The following is a 17,906-nucleotide window of genomic DNA, read 5'->3' as shown; positions in this document are numbered from 1 at the left end:
CTCTCTCTCTCTCTCTCTCTCTCTCTCTCTCTCTCTCTCTCTCTCTCTCTCTCTCTCTCTTCTTTCTTAAATACCTCAATATTCCAAACCCTTAGCCTTTCTATATGAATTTTAGAACCAGCTTCTAGGTTTCGTCTAAAAATGCCATCCAGGAATACAAGTGCCATGTAAAAATGAAAGAAATGTAATACATTATACTATAGCTTAGTGCCTGAATACATACACTTCCCCGTGTGTTAAGTCTCTTTGAATGCATTAAGTGCCTTAAAAGTGTTCTTTCTGTGTCAGCTCAGCATGCAAGCAAGTTTGCTACTGCACTATCTCTGCTTCTTCTTTGGATGCTCAATTCCTCTGCATGTAATACAGTAAGTACACTGACATGGCTGAGCTTAAATTTCTCATTATGTGTATGTTCCTGCCTTTCTTCCTCTGTTCTTTTCACATCTGCTTCTGTTCAAAGGACACAATTAGGTTCCACTTTAACTCTTGACTTGGAGTTCTACCTAGATCCCCGAGGTTTTTTTTTTTTTTTTCTTTCAGCTGTTCCTCTGAACATTACATGTTTTAAAGCTAATCCTCATTAATTTAATTGTGATACTGAACCACTTATGACATAGTGCCAAGCCAAGACCAAGTTAGACTTTATATGCTATTACTATAATCTGCAAATATACATATATGCAATAAGCCAGACAATCCATTAATTCAGCGATACCAATTTTGCTTTCCTATATTTCAGATTAACTGAGAAATGAAAAATTAATAATCATTCATGTATTAGGATATATTTTTTTATTTTCTAGTAATACTTTAAGCCTACTTCTGTAACACAGATTTTGTTCTTCTACTTATAATATATATTTTTTAAGGGGGTAGTTTTGTTTTTCTAAAGACTTGTTTATTTATGTATTTATATACATGAATGGTTGTCTGCATATATATCTGCATACCACAAGAGGCCATCAGATCCCACTTGGCAAGAGTTATAGGTGGTTGTGAGCCACCACATGGGTGCTAGGAATTGATTGCTACTTAACCACTGAGCCATCTATTCATCCCTGTAATCTCTATTCTAACAGTAATATTTTGATCAATTAAGGTATTAAATAGTAATTATGTCCTTTCTGAAGGTATTTTATGTTTCATTTCACTTCCGCTAATTCTTAATCTTTCTTACTTACTCTTCTGAGAGACATGGTGTCAGGGTATGTGGAGGCCTGGGGACAATTTATCTTTCAGGAAATGTCATTATGTAAAGTCTGAGGACAACCTGGAGTTGGCATTCTCATTCTACCGTGTGGGCTCTGAAGCCTGAATTCAGGTGGACTGTCTCAGCACAAAGAGCCCTTACTCCCTGCAACACCTTGTTGGACCTTTTATTAGCTAATTTAAAAAAAAAAGAAAGAAAGAAAAAGAAAGCATGATTTTAGCCATAAACAAAAACCCAGCTCTGTAAAACATAAAATAAGAACATGTTCTCTGAATTGGTCTTAATATCATTCAAAGTCATCTTCCACGGCCACTTTTTAACATGAGTTTAATCACGGTGCATGTGTCTGGAATGCCTTCTTGTGATTCCCACTATGCCTTGGCACTGCTACAACAGTTCGTTCGTTCTTTCTTTCTTTCTTTCTTTCTTTCTTTCTTTCTTTCTTTCTTTCTTTCTTTCTTTCTTTCTTTCTTTTTTTTTTTGCTCTGAACAATCATGTCTAAGTACCTGGTCTGTGTATTCCTACAGCCCACCCTGCTGGTTTCTATAACAGCATGTACAAATCAGCACTGTATGTGTGTGGTAACCAGTTCGTACCCCCACAATTGGGTCATTACAGAAAGTTCTATGTCTCATTTACATACAACAAGTGTAACAGTCACACAGTAGATATATTCAGGGAAACAGATTGAATGAGTATATGCCAAAATCTTTTCACCTCACAAATTAGTCCAAATTGCTAATTCTTATTGATTCATTACCATATATATAGATATGGTCAAGGTACGTTTCTTTAATATTTGGAATGTGCCACATACTAGAGTCATTATATTTTAATAGTGAAAAATAAAAGCAATCTTATACATAGCTTAAGCTGAACTGTAAATTAAATCTATTTTACTTGTAAAAATAGCATAACATCTCATTTTGGTGATTTTCACACTGAAGTAATAATCTGGCTTTCTGTTATTATAAAATCCAACTGTACAAGGAACAGAGGTAGCAGGATACTTGATAACATACCAGAGATACCATGGCCCAACCAGTCTTGTTATAGATAAACTCCAAGTTGTTCCTCCTTAGATAAAGCAAGCCACCAACCAGTGACACTAACAGGGCCAAAGCAATGGTGCCTGAGTAGTTGGGTGGCCGGAAAACTCGAATCTGCAAAAAAAAACACAATAATAATTTAAAAAGTTAAAAACAAATATTGATACTTTCCTTTTAATCATGTTCTAGTCATTACTATCTTTAATTGATTTATAATTTTCCCTGAGAACTACATACAATGAGTGTATTGGGATCATATTTACACCCAGCTCCTCCCTTTAACGCCTCCCAGATCTGCCCCAGCTTCCTGACCTCTCCATGTTGTTATCCTTAATGACCTGTTAACTCTCTTTGTGTTGTCCGTACACTCCTATGATGGGGCCAGCTACTGAATCTCAGTTGGCCTACAGCTTACCTATCGCTAACACAAAGGCTTCAGGGAACTGACAGTCTACTCTTCACATCCAGCTTTGAGACTACATCTACTGAGCTCTTAATGAATGACAATGTTGTTGAACACCTTGGCTATATAGAAAGAATCTCTTCCTTGTGTTCATTTACTCAAGTCTATGCAACGCTACACTTGAAACTCAGTCCAGAGCTACTCTGGATCGCACAACTAACCAACTCAACAAGCTAGTCACTGTAAGGTAAGGTAGGGCACATGTGAATTCTATCAACTAGAGACTGTTTAATAAAGCTCTTCACACATACCCCAGAAGTCTAACTGACCCACTTAAGCATGTATATGGCAAGTCCAGCAGTCACCCTAGTTGGCCTCTGACCTCTCCTTGCACACACAACCACAGCATACATGCACAGGCGCGATCACATACATGGTTTCAGGTATCTATGCTTTTATTACACTTTCACAGATAACACAGACGCTCCATGTTTAACTGAAGAATCGGACGGCTGTTTTCAAAGTGCCAGTAGCTGTGTACATCCTCCAGGGGTACAGCAATCTCCATTTATTCTACTTCCCTGCAAACACCGATTATCACCATACTGTCTTCAGACACTACTGGGTATAAAGTATTCCCCCATTTTGGTTTGGGCTTCTGTTTGCAAGCAATGAAATCATAAAAAAAAACAAAAAACATTTTTCTCTATTTGGCATATGAATATTTTCTTTAAATAAATGTTTATTTGTATTAATTTTTCATTGAGATTTGGTATTTTATTGAGTTCATGAGCAACAGATATACCAAAATATATGTATAGGTATTCAGAAAATATGATATGCACATACTTATTCTACTTCCTGGGCTGTCAGGTCATATCCATATTATTGTACTTTAACCTACAGAAGCTAGTATTTACAAAGAGATACAATTGGAACAAACCCCTGATTTATAAATTTCAGATCTTGGTTCTATGGAAAGGAACAAGGATACTCTGATGAAATGGTTAACTGAAATGCTAGGTTAAATGTAGAATAAAAACATGAGCCTAGATAAAGTTAATGTACCAGAAAATAAGAGTATACTTTGAAAATAATTATGGAGCCATGTCTCGGGGAAAAGGGGAGTGGTGCTAAAATCTCAAGCAACATTAGCACTCAGCCAATTAACAACAGCAATAAATTAGAAACAGGCATGACAGGAGATGTGTTAGTCAGTGGAAAGTTCTTAACAGGCTCTAAAGGTAAGAGGCACTCTAGGCCTACCCTCTTCAAAATAAACACGCAAAACCAAACAAAAAAAGTGTGTGTGTGTGTGTGTGTGTGTGTGTGTGTGTGTGTGGTACAAATGTGTTTACAAGACCCCGATGAAGTGAGAGAATGGTACTGGTGCCATTGGTCTTGGAGTTAAAGGTGACTGCTGCCTAACATGGGTCCTAATAAAAAGGGACTTCTAGAGTCCCTTCACAGAGACTGGATGGGTCCAGACAAAAGCTTGCCATAATCACCATCAGAGACTCCATTCCACAACTGACGGAAACTGATGCAGAGACTCCCAGCCAAACATTAGGTGGAGCTCAGTGGATTCTGAGGAGGAGGGGAAGAAATAATGATTGGAGCCAGATGGGTCAAAGAGATCACACGACAACCCCAAGAATCAACAAATCTGGGCTCCTAGGAGCTCACTGAGACTGATGAGTCAGGGAGTCGGCATGGACCTAATCCCGACCCTCTGTATATCAGTTATAGCACTATCAGGGAGCCTGCATGGATCTAATCCCGGCCCTCTGTATATAAGTCACAGTGGTATAGCTTGGTCTTTTTGTGGGATCCCTAACTGAAGGAGCAGGAGCTGTTTCTGAGGCCTTTGCCTGCTTCTGGGATTCTTGTCCTCCTACTGTGTTCCCTTGTTCAGCTTTAATATGTGTGCATAGTCTTACTGCAACTTGAAATGCCATGTTTGCTTGCTATGCCTGGGAGGCCTGTCCACTTCTGGAGGGAAACAGGAGGAGTGGATGGAGAGCAGGGGAAGGGAGGAGAAACTGTGGTCAGAAAGAAAAATATGAGAGAACAATTTAAAATAAAAAGAAATGAATTGTAGTCCTCTGTAAGAACAATAAGAGCTCTTATCCTCTAAACCTCTGATACAAACCTTAGTAATTTTGTAATGAATTAATTACCTTGACTGACATTACCTGTTACTGTACTTGTTAAACTGTGAGTTTTGTTGGATAATACTTCAGTATAATCCTTGATGTCTCCCACCAACTAGATCATACATTGTTGGTACATTATATAGTGAAATATTTTTAAATGAACAAATTTAGGAAACAATTAATTTTCATCAAAGTATCATCAAAACCAATGATACAGGCAAAAAAATCATGTAGGTGACAGGTATTATTACCATGAGACAACTATTTTGTTTCAGAAAAATGTTTAGATCTTTTGGTAAAAATCCAGTGTTTATGAATAACTTAAAATAACTGCTTATAGTTATGTATTATATAACTATATTTAGTTATATAAGCTCACATATCTTATAATTTTATAAGCAGCTTTTTATAGCTCATCATAAAAAATATGTAATTTAAAAAACACCCACAAACCCTCCACAAACAAATTAGTACTTACCATAATTCTGGTTAATTTAATTCAGAATAAATGATCTGTCTCAATCTATATACACAATATTTCTTTAAAACCAAAGCCCAGATCATAGTGTCCATACTACTTTTCTAACTGACATTGTACTTGTTAAGCTATGAGCTTACTCAATGTTTCCAATAAAAGTCTTATTTTCAGACATTTGATTTGTCTCCAATTTTTTACATTAAAATCAATAGTTACATTTTTTCAGGGCTATGAATCTGAATCATACTTAAGTTCAATTCCTAGAAGAGGCACTGTTTAGATAAATGAAGTAAGAAAGACATAGGACACATGCTGTGTACATGCTTAAAACAACTGCCAATCCCAACAGTGACACACAGTAGCAGGTCTTTTTCCATAGCTCCAAATCTTTTCCTATATATATCTAAGACACATGTTTTTTAAAAAAAATCTTGCTCCTTGGTTAGAATTCCCTTGATCATTAGTAATATTAAACCATTTTCATTTTATTTTTCCATTCCATACTCATATTAATACACATTTTAGTGTTTGTTCAGAATATCAATTGATCATCATGCAGTAATGCATCTGAATTGACTAATTACAATTCAAGTAACAGTTATAGCTGCTAAGTCCAGTTTTGTTGGACTAGGAATGGAGCGGACTGGTAGAATATTCCGACTACACCAGGTCCTGGGTTCAATCCTCAGCACGGCAGAAGACAAAGTCTTCTCTGATCAAGGAAAAAGAACAAACTCCATAGAAAAACTATAAAAAACCAAACCCCTGCCACTTCATTAACGCAGCCAAGCAAACCAAGCTAATTAACCTAGACATATGTAAATGTACCTCTCTCTCTCTCTCTCTCTCTCTCTCTCACACACACACACACACACACACACACACACACACACACACACAGAGTATTTACTGTAGTGAATATGAGCATACATGAACATCCGTCCTGTCGGCAATCCATTTTGCTAGCTGTTCAGCTGCAAATCCAATTCGTTGAAGGTCAAAAGTATCAGCTCTCTTGGGTCTGCCTTTTGAAGGAAAATGCATGAATGTGGGAGCGGAGTTCATGTTGAGCTGCAAAGCAAGTGATAAAATGCTAATTATAACAGCACCCCAACATTTAATATTATTCATCCAACATCTTACACATTTTTGTGTGAATTTCCAAAAGAAAGAATTTATTAAGAAAATCTGCATGGCTTTCTGAAGCTTAATTTCTATTTTTATTCATTTTGATGCACTGTTAAGTGAATAGAATAGCTTAAGCTATTCTGAATTTGCTTAAGCTGCCTGAACTGTCACATTTAACACACTATTCACATTCCTGGTTCGGTATTTTGACTAGTTTTTCATTCCTTGTCTCTCTAGACGTTTATGATTAAGACGATGCAAAATCTACAAGTACAAAACAGAACTAATGGGCTCTGTCAGTGTGTGGATTACTCTGCTTCTTCAACAGTCACAGGAACTGGGCACGTGGGAGCACACTAAAGGACGGACTAACACTTTACCTGCAAATCCAATTCCCACTCAAAAATGTAAGTAAAGACTATTCTTTTGCTTTGATGGTCAGTAAGCAGCGGAAACGAATATTTTTGTTCTAAACAACTTAAATATACCAAAATTAAGATAAATGTTTGATGCAGTCATGTTCTGTTCAAATTCTTAATTTAATTGTTTTAAAATGGTTAAGCACAGAAAACTTTTCTATTGAAAATAACTATTCAGAAAATATACTAAAATGAACACTGCCATAGTATAATGTTTATTAAATACTTAATAGGATAATTTGACATAGACACTAACTACAGTATCAACATATTAAATAGCTCCTATATGGGGATTACATTTAAAAGGCCATGAAATAAAACGCAAAGAGATTCAGTTAATGAGAATCAAAATCAAGTGCCATGTCAGATGGTAGCTGGCAAGAGGTGAGAACAAGGAAGATCATGCTTTTAGTCAAGGCAAAACTGATGCTGGCCCATGAACAAATGCTGGCTGTGGCTGCCTTATGCAAAAAAATAGCCCAAGTAGCTATAGATCTTCAAACAGCTTAGCACAAGGAAAATCTGAATCCTCAAAAGCAGTATGTCTATCAACTGTTTCTCATGTGCACTACTGCAAATGCTATCAAACGCTCTTATTTCCCACCACAGTATCTTAAGTCCTCCTGGTAAAGAGGGAACAGTAGGTCTCAAATTTGCCCTGCTTTTTTCTGTTTATCCCTGCCACCCCCAAATGTTAAATTTAAATTGCTACTGTCACAGTGGGACCTCCATGAGGTGACTATGCCTAAGAGTTCTTCCTTGAGCTCTGTCTCCAAGGGGAGGAGGTACAGTTTTATAAAAAGGCCTTTCCCTCTTCATTCACCACTCTGCCTCCCAAGAGGGCGTGGTGCTCTTCACACTCACATATTAGAGTCCAGCTGCTCTGTAACAGCATGTAGGTACACTGGTAGTTTTATTTCCCTAAAATATAGCTGGGCATTACCTTATTGTTGTTTCTTTTCCTGGTTTTCATTTGTTTAGCCTAACTTTTTCTTCTTTCTATACAATTTACATTTAGTCAAATTCTGCAAAAATACTGTAGTTTGAAGATACTAATGTTATTAATTTATATATGATAGCAATTATTTTATAAACATGCATCAGGGATACAATTAAGTATCTTCACACATTAACATCTCATTCTAGTAATCATAAATGTTCTTTTTCCTGTCTGCATACAGAGATAGAGCACAATGTGATTATGAAATCTTCAAGTTGCTCAGCTATGAAGAGGCAAAGCTAGACTGCTACACTGGACCGTCGGACCTCCACCATTTCAATTATAGCACAATGCTCCAGAACTTTCCTCCTGTGAAAATGACTCCTGAGTAACTGTTTTATAAGAAATCTTAATAGAAACTTTGAAAAGTTCATTATAAAACTAAATCCTAAAACCTGTTCTTATGGTAAGAACCTGACAAATTCTAACATCACAACATATATCATACAAAACATAGCATATTATTAGTATATTAAGTATGTCTTATATATGGATGTGTACATACACACACACACACACACACACACACACACACACACACACACACACACACAGAGTACACATGATCTGCATGTATCATACAGGAATCTTCTCTGAATTGAAATAATACCTCCTGGAGAACAAAGAGAGGATCCTGCGACCTGAACAGTAAACAAGACTAAAAGCCTGGAGAGCTAGAACTTAAAGGATTCCCAAAGGCCTTCCAGATGGTTATAAAAGCAGAAAGCAACTGCTGGCAGAAAAGGCTCTGGCAATAGAGCTGTATGGAGGACACTGTCCAACCTGTTGAGCTGCCTGCAAGTCAGGCAGAGAGCTCAATATTTGCAGCTGTCACACATCATGACTTACCCATGTTTTATGAAGTAAGTCACCTGTGCTCCTGTAAGCAAGCCCTATCCATATCCTACAAGTAACTCAATAAACACACTGACTCCCAAGCTGGATTTGTGTAGAATCATTTGGTCAGTTATCAGTTTGCTCTCTGAAGTAGGGAGTAGATGTTTGTTTTCATATTCACCCAAAAGGATCATACAATAGTTTGACACCAAGTAAGCTGTGTGCTAGAACTGCTATCTTATCCCACATCTGAATGCATTATCGTTCTCAACAAGTGATAATCATGGCAACAATACCATCTCTGACAGGTACCTTGAGACGCAGTCCTAATGAATACTTCTGAAGTACTCAGCAGGCACTGTGGGTAACAGAAGCAGCTGTGATGCCACACCTAAGAAGGTACTCTCCATGATGACAAGCATCCTCACGCCCAAAGCCAAGACTGTGCATGTGAGTACATTACACGTCTACAAATGCTGCTGTGTAAAGTAGGTAACATAAGCAAAAGAAGTTTATTTTCTGCTACTACTGGAGATGAGAGTCCAACATCAAGGTGAACTGCCAGGGCTGGGTTTCTGGGGAAGCTCCTCTTCCTAGCTTATGTGAGACTGTCTTATTCCTGTTGCCCACTGCCTGTCTCTGAGCACAGGCCTTCCTGGGATCAATGACTCATCCTGGGAGCCTCTTTAATGCTCTGTCTCACATAGGGACATAGGTGATTTCTAGCTTCAACACTGGCAGCATCTGTGGTAGAGATCTAGGCCATAACAGAGAGAAAATACTTGTGATAAGTACAGAGTATTTTACAGTGTATCTGTGGCAGAAGCACACAGGATAGCTACGTGGGAAAGTGTATGCTGTAGAAGCATGAGGTCCTGAGCTCAGAGCCTCACAGCTGTAGCCCCAGCACAGAGACTGGAGTGCAGGCACACTGGATCCATGAGCCAGCTAGCCAGCTAACCACACCATATTTCCAATATCCAGGGTCAGTGAAAAACCCTATCTCAAAAACAAACAAAACAGGATCTGGAGGTCTTAGCAGAAGAAGTGCTCCCTATACAACCCAGGCAACCTGAGTTTAATGTCCCTCTCAAACAAAGATAGGAAAATGTGAAAATGGAGAACTGCCTCCACAACGGAGTCCTCTGACACCAACATGGAAGTCATGGCATATACCATGCAAGCATGGTCACACAAAAATACACACATATACATACAAACCCACATCCACACATGTAAATATACATATAAAATAAATAAGTTGCACTTAACACTGTATGAAATGCCATAAGCCTGTGTGAAATACTACCTAACCAATATGTAATACCAAATTAAGATTAACGCTTGTTTTTGGTCACTCTGTGCTAGAAAGCACATTTCCTTTAAATAGAAATCAAAGTGTTTTTTTTACTATAATAAAAGGACAAAATATATAATGATGGGATTATCAAAGTCTCCTTATTTTAACTCTAATTTAACCACAACATAATTTTTTTAATTAGATAATTTCTTTATTTACATTTCAAATGTTATCCCCTTTCCTAGTTTCCCCTCCAAAAATTCCCTACCTCCTCCACCTCCCCCTGCTCACCAATCCACCCAACTCCTGCTTCCTGGCCCTGGCATTCCCCTATATTGGGGCACAAAACCTTCACAGGACCAAGGGCCTCTCCTCCCACTGATGACCAACTAGGACATCCTCTGCTACATATGCAGCAAGAGCCATATGTGTTTTCTTTGATGGTGGTTTAGTCCCAGGGAGTTCTGGGGGTACTGGTTAGTTCATATTGTTGTTCCTCCTATGGGAGTGCAAACCCCTTCAGCTCCTTGGGTGCTTTTTCTAGTTCCTTCATTGGGGACCCTGTGCTTCATCCGAAGGATAGCTGTGAGCATCCACTTCTGAATCACAACATAATTTTATCAAAAATAACTCAGTTATGAATTTCAAAATAACATACAGAGTTTTTACCTGTTGAAAAACATCTGTCCCTTCATCATAGTCCACCATTCCAAAAAACAGTTTGTTGCAAAAAGCAGATGAATATCGCCAGGAATTAGCCAGGATTTGATATTCTTCGTTAGCCTGCCTGGAACAGATAATGGAGCAGAACAAAAACATTTTAGTATGCAATGACTAGAGCCATTGCTACAACAGGGAATTCTGGGGTAGAGTCAACCAATGACAGAATAGACCATCCTCTCACTAGGACTTGGGTGAACTGCAAACTACACTGCCATATACATAAGATCAACAAACACTTTCTAAAACAAGTGTATCAAACTACAAGTGAACTGGCCATAAACAGTGTAACTGCTATACAGACCCACTCATATGCACACTGACTTCCTTCAATTGTTTTAAATCAATCTTTATAGATTAAGTGTTTACAGTATAGGTAATAAATGTTTCTAAATATGGCAATATAACACTAAAGAGGGACTGATTTATGTTAAAGCAGAAGAAATGGTGTGCTTACTAATTTTTGCATCATAAACCAGATAATCCAGAAACATCTGTATTTAAGGCATAGAAAACACAATGATTTTATCTGTATTGTTAAGTGTTCAATACCTTTCACAGCAAGAAGCATAACATCAATTTACTATATGAACATTGTAACAGCTAGACACACAGGTCTATAAAATCCTAAAAGCTATATAAAGGAGCAATAATACCAAACTCTGGCCATTGTCTGTAAATCGTGGATGCAGGATCCATGATAGAAACGAAGTGTATTATTGACGTATTTTGTTTAAAAAAAAAAAAATCAAACATGGAAAAATGTACAATTATTATGAACTGGCATTCTTCTGATGATGACATCTATAAAATGAAAATGCACCACTATACAATATAAGCAGGAACAAAATCATGGTTTTTTATTTTCCAACATTTGTTGGAACATAACAGCTTATAATGAAATGGCCTAAAACAAGGATGTTGTATTTCCTTATCTCATATTACAAGTTGATTCAGCCTATCCGAGTCTATCAAATATATATATATGTATAATCAATTCAATCCACAAATCCATGATTTACAAAACAATGTGCAAATTACAAATTCAAAATCCCTAACTTCAAGAATCATTCCTTAAAGAAAGATCTTACATAAACACAAACTATCAGATAAGTTCAAGTTCTCTGAAGCTTTTTAAAAGACTGTTAAAAACCAATGGATCAAAGGTGAGCTCCCTCTGTCCTGACATTGATACTCCACCCTCATTTTACCTTCCTGATTTCCTAGTCACCACTTGTAATTCCATGACAAAGACCTATGCAGAAGCACAAGATCCTGCACACTAGAGCCATGCCCATCTATGTCACGAAAATGTCATGACCACTCCTACAACATACACTAAACATTTTGTTCAGAATGCCCTCTTTCTTCAAAAGTCAGTACAAAACCTGCCACTTCTGTTGAATGACACCCCAAGTCTACACTTGTAATACTTTGCTGGTGCCAGTGACTGCAACGGAAACCCAGGGCTAACATGCAGAACGATTTACTGAATGTACACTAGGTGTTCTATTTGGAAATATTGATTGCCCACTGGCTAAAATCTGGAAGTTCCACCAAGTTTTGCAGTTAGTGATAATAAATAATACACTTTCCTACCTCATCAGTAAATCATAAATACTTTTTAAAAATATTTATTTATTCTATGTATGTGAGTACATGGTTCTCCTCAGACACCCCAGAAGAGGACATCAGATCCCATTATGGACGGTTGTAACCCACCATGTGGTTGTGGGAATTGAATGCAGGAGCTCTGGAAGAAGAGCCAGTGTTCTTAACCACTGAGCCATCTCTCCAGACGCATAAATACTTTTTAAGATGTATTTTCCACATTAGAGACTTTCAATTCTGCCATGTCACTAAATGGCAACTTAGATTTATTTCACTTGATTTAGGGCCTTGGGGAAACAACATTGACCTTCTAATCTACCATACTATAAAAATTAATATAATTTTTCTCATTTATGTTGGTTTCAATGGAATAATAACTTGGTTTACTTTATTACTATAAAACATAACTACACCATACAATGGGGAAAGGAAATGCGGTAACATAGCAGACACACCATGACCTACCCAGTTTTACTACAGATCTATTCCAAGCTATACTCTCTTAATAGAGCAAACCATCAACAAGAGGAATTAGCAGAGCTAAAGCAATCTATGCTACTTGGCAAATGAATAGTAGTTATGGCTCTAAACATTATAATGAATAAATCATTGGGAGACATGTTAATGTCAGTCTTATAGGCAAATGTGAATTAGAGAACATAAAGATATTTTTACTCGGTATTTTAAGTAGATGCTGCAGTAACAAAGAAATACGGCTAACACTGTCTACCAGAAGAGGTTATGGAAAGAAACAAACATGTATGCAATGTCAGCACATAAATATGAACCGAAGTCTTAGATGTGCCTTATACTTGCACACTTAAACTGGGAGAAAATGGACTGGAATCATGAGTAGCTGGAAAGCTGCAGGAAAAAACAGGTCTGTCTAAATACTCCAGTTATGAGCAAATCCAACAGGGAAAGCCAGGAACATAGGAACATAGACAAGCTAGTCTCAAATGTTCCTGTGTTCCAGAGGCGCTAGGCTTCATATTAGACAATAAGGAAAAAAAAAAAAAAAGACTTAAGAGATAAACAGGATTGTGGCTTCAATCTATAAACAGCAACCAGCTTCAGGTTTTTGTTTGTTTGTTTGTTTGTTTGTTTTAAAGTACATTTTGCAAAGCAGAATTTGCACTGTGTCTACAACCCCATGTCTGAGGGAGAGTGAGATTATGATAAATGTCTGGAGCCCATTTGAGATGGTCAAGTTGCGAAAAAAAAAGTTTACTAATATATAATCATGTGACCTATTTTGAATACACACTTCTTTGGAATCTAGAAAGCCAGGGCCTCCAACTAAAGTTTCTGCGTGACCTTAGATGGTTAGTTTTGGTTGTAGACTCCATACAAAGTAGAGTCATCTGGGAAGGCGAGCTCACTGACTAAGTAATTACCTAGATAAGTATGGTTTGGAGGCATGCCTGTGAGGGGTGTTCATAACTGGGCTAATGAAGATGGGCAGACTCACCCTCACTGTGAGCCCTGGACTGACACAAACGGAAGTGTCCTAGCCACTGTCCCACTGCTGTGAAGAGACCCCATGACCAAGCAAGGTATGGAAAGCATTCCATTGGAGGCGTGTTTAGTTTCAAAGGGTTTTAACCCATGGTTATCGTGGCAGGAAGCAAACCAGCAGGGCTGAAGCTGAGGACTTTATGTTCAGAATCACAAGCAACAGGAATGGGAGTGGAGGTGGAGAGAGAGAGAAACTGGGCACAGTAGCATGGGGTTTTGAAGACTCAAAGCCCACTTCTAGTGACACACCTCCGCCAAGCCACACTTCCTCATCCTTCCCAGTTACTAGCTAAGGACTCAGCATGCAAGCACCTGAGCCCATGCATGGGCAATCTCATTCAAACCACAACAGAGTGAGTGCCACATGGCATGCAGGCCAGTCAGTGCTTTCTGCTTTTGACTTTTGCACGAAGTACCAAGCTGCTTCCAGATCATGCTGCCCTGTATTCCCCACAGTGGTGTAGAAGAGCCTCCAACTGTGAACTGAACCCTTTCTGCCTCACTCTGTCATCAGGGTATTTCATTACAGCAACAAGAAAACAAATACTGAGACGAAGCTTTGGAAAGATTTCTATTTTGAGTAAAAGATTCCATGAAAGTCAAAGCAAATTACAATTGCTGAACTCAAAAACAAAACTGAGCAACGTTCATATTGGCAAAACAAAGGACGCTTTCTCCTGTTTGTGTGTACTGAGCAACAGCAGGGCCAATGAGCAAATATATCTCTAAGACAAAACTAAATTAAACATGCTTAAGAAATATGTAGAATTAATGCTATCTATTCAAAATACAAGTAATGTATCAGAAATAAATGTATCCAGTGATGCAAAATCCATTATCCCCTATATCTACCAATACTCTAACTTAACAGGGAATTTATAAATCTAAAACCGACAGAAAAAAAAAAAAGAAAAAAGAAAAAAGAAAAGAAAGAAAAGAAAAGAAAAAAGATATAAGATAAAAGATAAAAGATAAGAAAGAAATCGAGTGGAATCTAGCATGTTTGTCAGCTTGTACTAAAAGCACACACCAATAGTTACTGGTGGTTAGCACACTCGAGGCCTCACTGTCATTCAAAAGTTCAAAGCAAATACCACAAACAGCAGGTGCACACAAATAAATAATTACATCTCTAAACATGTCTTCTCTCAGGAGTAGGGAGAACAGCAAAAATGAATGTTCCAAGCACAGGGATGGAAGGAACATAAGAAGTGTCCTAATATGTACACGCAGAGCCTGAAGAGGGCACTCAAGCTGCATGAGAAGGATCTAGTAGTGTTAAGAAATAACCACAGGACACTGTTCTGTTAAATCTCTTGTATTAAATTTTCTCCATTTTTTATTAGAGAACAAGAAAAAAAAAATCACTTAATTCAAATGCTATAATTTTTTTACATTATACTCTATCTTAAAAGTTATGCAGAACTAAAAAGGATTGTTAACTCATCTATAATTCTATATATTTAATGTATTTCCTAAGATGAATATAATTTTTATCTTTAATGCACTTTAAGGATGTTTTAAAAAGTAGCCTCTCTTCATAACATTAGATTCATATTAAAAGTATGTCTTTATAATTATGCATTTATGAGTGACATATACATAAACATATATTACCTAGTTATTTCAGAGTATGTCTTTATAGAATCTCAAATAATTTCAACAGACAGTGATTTGCACAGATTTGAAGCCAACCTGCCTATTGAAGAAGCTTCTGTTATTATGTGAAATCACTGAAAGGCATCGTTAATGTTTCTAAATTCTCTGGTTGTGCTAAGCTGGTTAGGCTGTGCCTCACTAACTAGTACAGCCCTGCTAAAGGAATATTTACTCTCTGGTCCCAGCTCCAGGGTTTTACTCCATCACAGGCTGACTATACATTACACTGGGCCTGAGGACAAGAAGAGTAAGATGATGGCAGGAACATGTGAAGAGGTTCTTCTCCTCAAAGTGGCCAGAAGCAGAGTTCAGAAAGTGGAGGGGCAAGTCAAGACATACTTTGAAGGCCAAACTCTTAGTGATGTATTTTCTTCAATTAGGCCCACCTGCTACAATCCCACCAACTACAACAATACAAATTTTGAATCCAGTAATGGATTAATCCATTCATGTAATCTCAGCTGTTGTAATCCAGTCACTTCTTCCCCTGAGCCAGGCTCTCAACCCTGCTTGCACGGGATACTACATACAATCTTTTATAATAAGCATGTCAAACCATAAAGGTTTGCATGTCAGTGACTATGTCAGTGCTAACTCTGCATTTCTTGTATATCTGTGTTGTCTTCCTAAATCAAAATAAACAGTGAAAATAACAGTAAAAATTTTGATTCAAATATGTATATACCCTAAATCAGAAACATATAAAATATAATGTAAACATGACTATGAGTAGTAGAGTTGAGTAACTCAGAAATGATTCCATGTGAATGCTGGGATGAGTTACGTTCAGGTAGCAAAGAAACAAACTGACATTCAACTCTCTCGCTGAGCAATCTTTTTAAAGACCATACACTTAATTCAGAGAAAGATTATATTACATATAAAGTAAACACAGTAATGACGATTGCAAAATGACTAAAGGAAGAGATGAATTATTCTGATGTCTCAAAGAAATAAGAAATGGTTACTTGCCTCCAGCTACTCTGATACCTTTTAGAAACACAATATTTAAATTATGGGTAGAAAACGATCAGTGAACAAGTCAAAACTAATGCAAGTTTTGATAACATACCCACTGTGATTGTTGATCTTATTAACTTCAGTGCACGAAAAGATGCTTAAATAGCTAGTAAACATACTTCAAGATGAATTTATAATGCTATTCCCATTAAGTATGCTTAGAGAAAAGATCCAGGCAGGCATGATGGCACACACCGTTAATCCCAGCACTCTGGAAGCAGAGCTAGGTGGTTCATGGAATTTCAGGGCAGTCTGCCCTACCTAATGAGTTCTAGGAAAGCTAAGTCTACATAGTGAGTTCCTGCCTCAAGAAACAAACTAAAAGAGGAAGACGTGCCCTGTATATGACTTGTGCTATCCCACAGACCAGAACCAGAACAGAACAAAAGGGGAGAAGCAAGCAGAAAGCCCATGTGTGGTCCTCCTGCCCTCTGGATCCCTGCCACCATGGTATAGCTGGGTGCTCTGCCACGCTCGTTCTGCTATCAGCGAAAACATAGTTTTCCTCCCTCAATTTGCTTCCCGCAGAAATTTGTCACATAAACACACTGGCTAGCTAACACAAAGAAATAATACTTGAGGAGCAAATGCAACTGTGGCATGGTTACACTTTGAGCCAAGTTTACAGTGAGAATTTTCAAATACATCTACCAAAGAGTTCTTGTGGCTGATAAATGGATCTCTGGGTTTGCTTTGGTGTAAGGCTTTGATACCCATACTGATTTTATCCTTGCTCAAAGGAGAAATGTGAACAGCAGAAATTAAACTTACCTCTGTCTCACAGTAAGAAATAACTGCAACAAGAACAACTCAATCTCAATTGGAGAAGGTTGGAACCACATCTTTACTTATAAGTATAAAAATATGTTTTCAATTCTTAGAGCTACCCTCAGCACATGTCAGAAATCAGAGTTTTTTTTTTAATACAATTGCATTAAGCCTGTGTCATGTTGTTAGCCAAAAATTTTGTATAATCAGTTTTGCAATGCATGTGTGTGTGTAATATGTATTTTTGTTCCAATTAAGTATCAAGAAAGTAGCATGAAGGAGTGCTTAGGAAAAGAGAGGCTATTTACATGAGCCAGTGTGGATTGTAGCCTCAGTGGTCAAATAGTGTACTCTATGGTCAAAACAAAGACAGTGTACAGAAGTATAACTTCCTATAAATAAGCACTAAACTGTAACACTAACACCTACCAAGCACTTGGAGAGCAGACACACGCTGCAGGCAGCATTTGATCTCACAATCTGGTCTTGAGTATAAGCTTTAAAGTTCATGATGTACAAACCTAGATAAAATGTTACACACACACACACACACACACACACACACACCACATGACAATGAGTACTCACTCTCCCAAGGTGAAAGCATGACGAGGCATGTCACATGCCTA

The 17,906-nt window shown here is 37.6% G+C and overlaps 1 protein-coding gene across 4 annotated transcripts in view; it reads right to left on the bottom strand.

Annotated features, from left to right (window-relative positions):
* The window catches only part of Tusc3 (tumor suppressor candidate 3), a 131,373-nt gene that overhangs the window by 64,830 nt on the left and 48,637 nt on the right, over positions 1–17,906 (bottom strand). For all 4 annotated transcript variants that reach the window (XM_021218996.1, XM_021218995.2, XM_029532002.1 and 1 more), the window contains exons 3-5: positions 10,651–10,768; positions 6,228–6,368; positions 2,234–2,374 (exon numbers count right to left, since the gene is read on the bottom strand). In XM_021218996.1, coding sequence (XP_021074655.1) covers positions 2,234–2,374; positions 6,228–6,368; positions 10,651–10,768 — 400 coding nt within the window. The remainder of the gene's footprint in view (positions 1–2,233; positions 2,375–6,227; positions 6,369–10,650; positions 10,769–17,906) is intronic.

This window comes from Mus pahari, chromosome 19, assembly GCF_900095145.1.
Source record: "Mus pahari chromosome 19, PAHARI_EIJ_v1.1, whole genome shotgun sequence".
Taxonomy (NCBI): domain Eukaryota; kingdom Metazoa; phylum Chordata; class Mammalia; order Rodentia; family Muridae; genus Mus; species Mus pahari.
The sequence above is the reverse complement of the archived record's forward strand: the minus strand, read 5'-3'. Positions and strand labels throughout refer to the sequence as shown.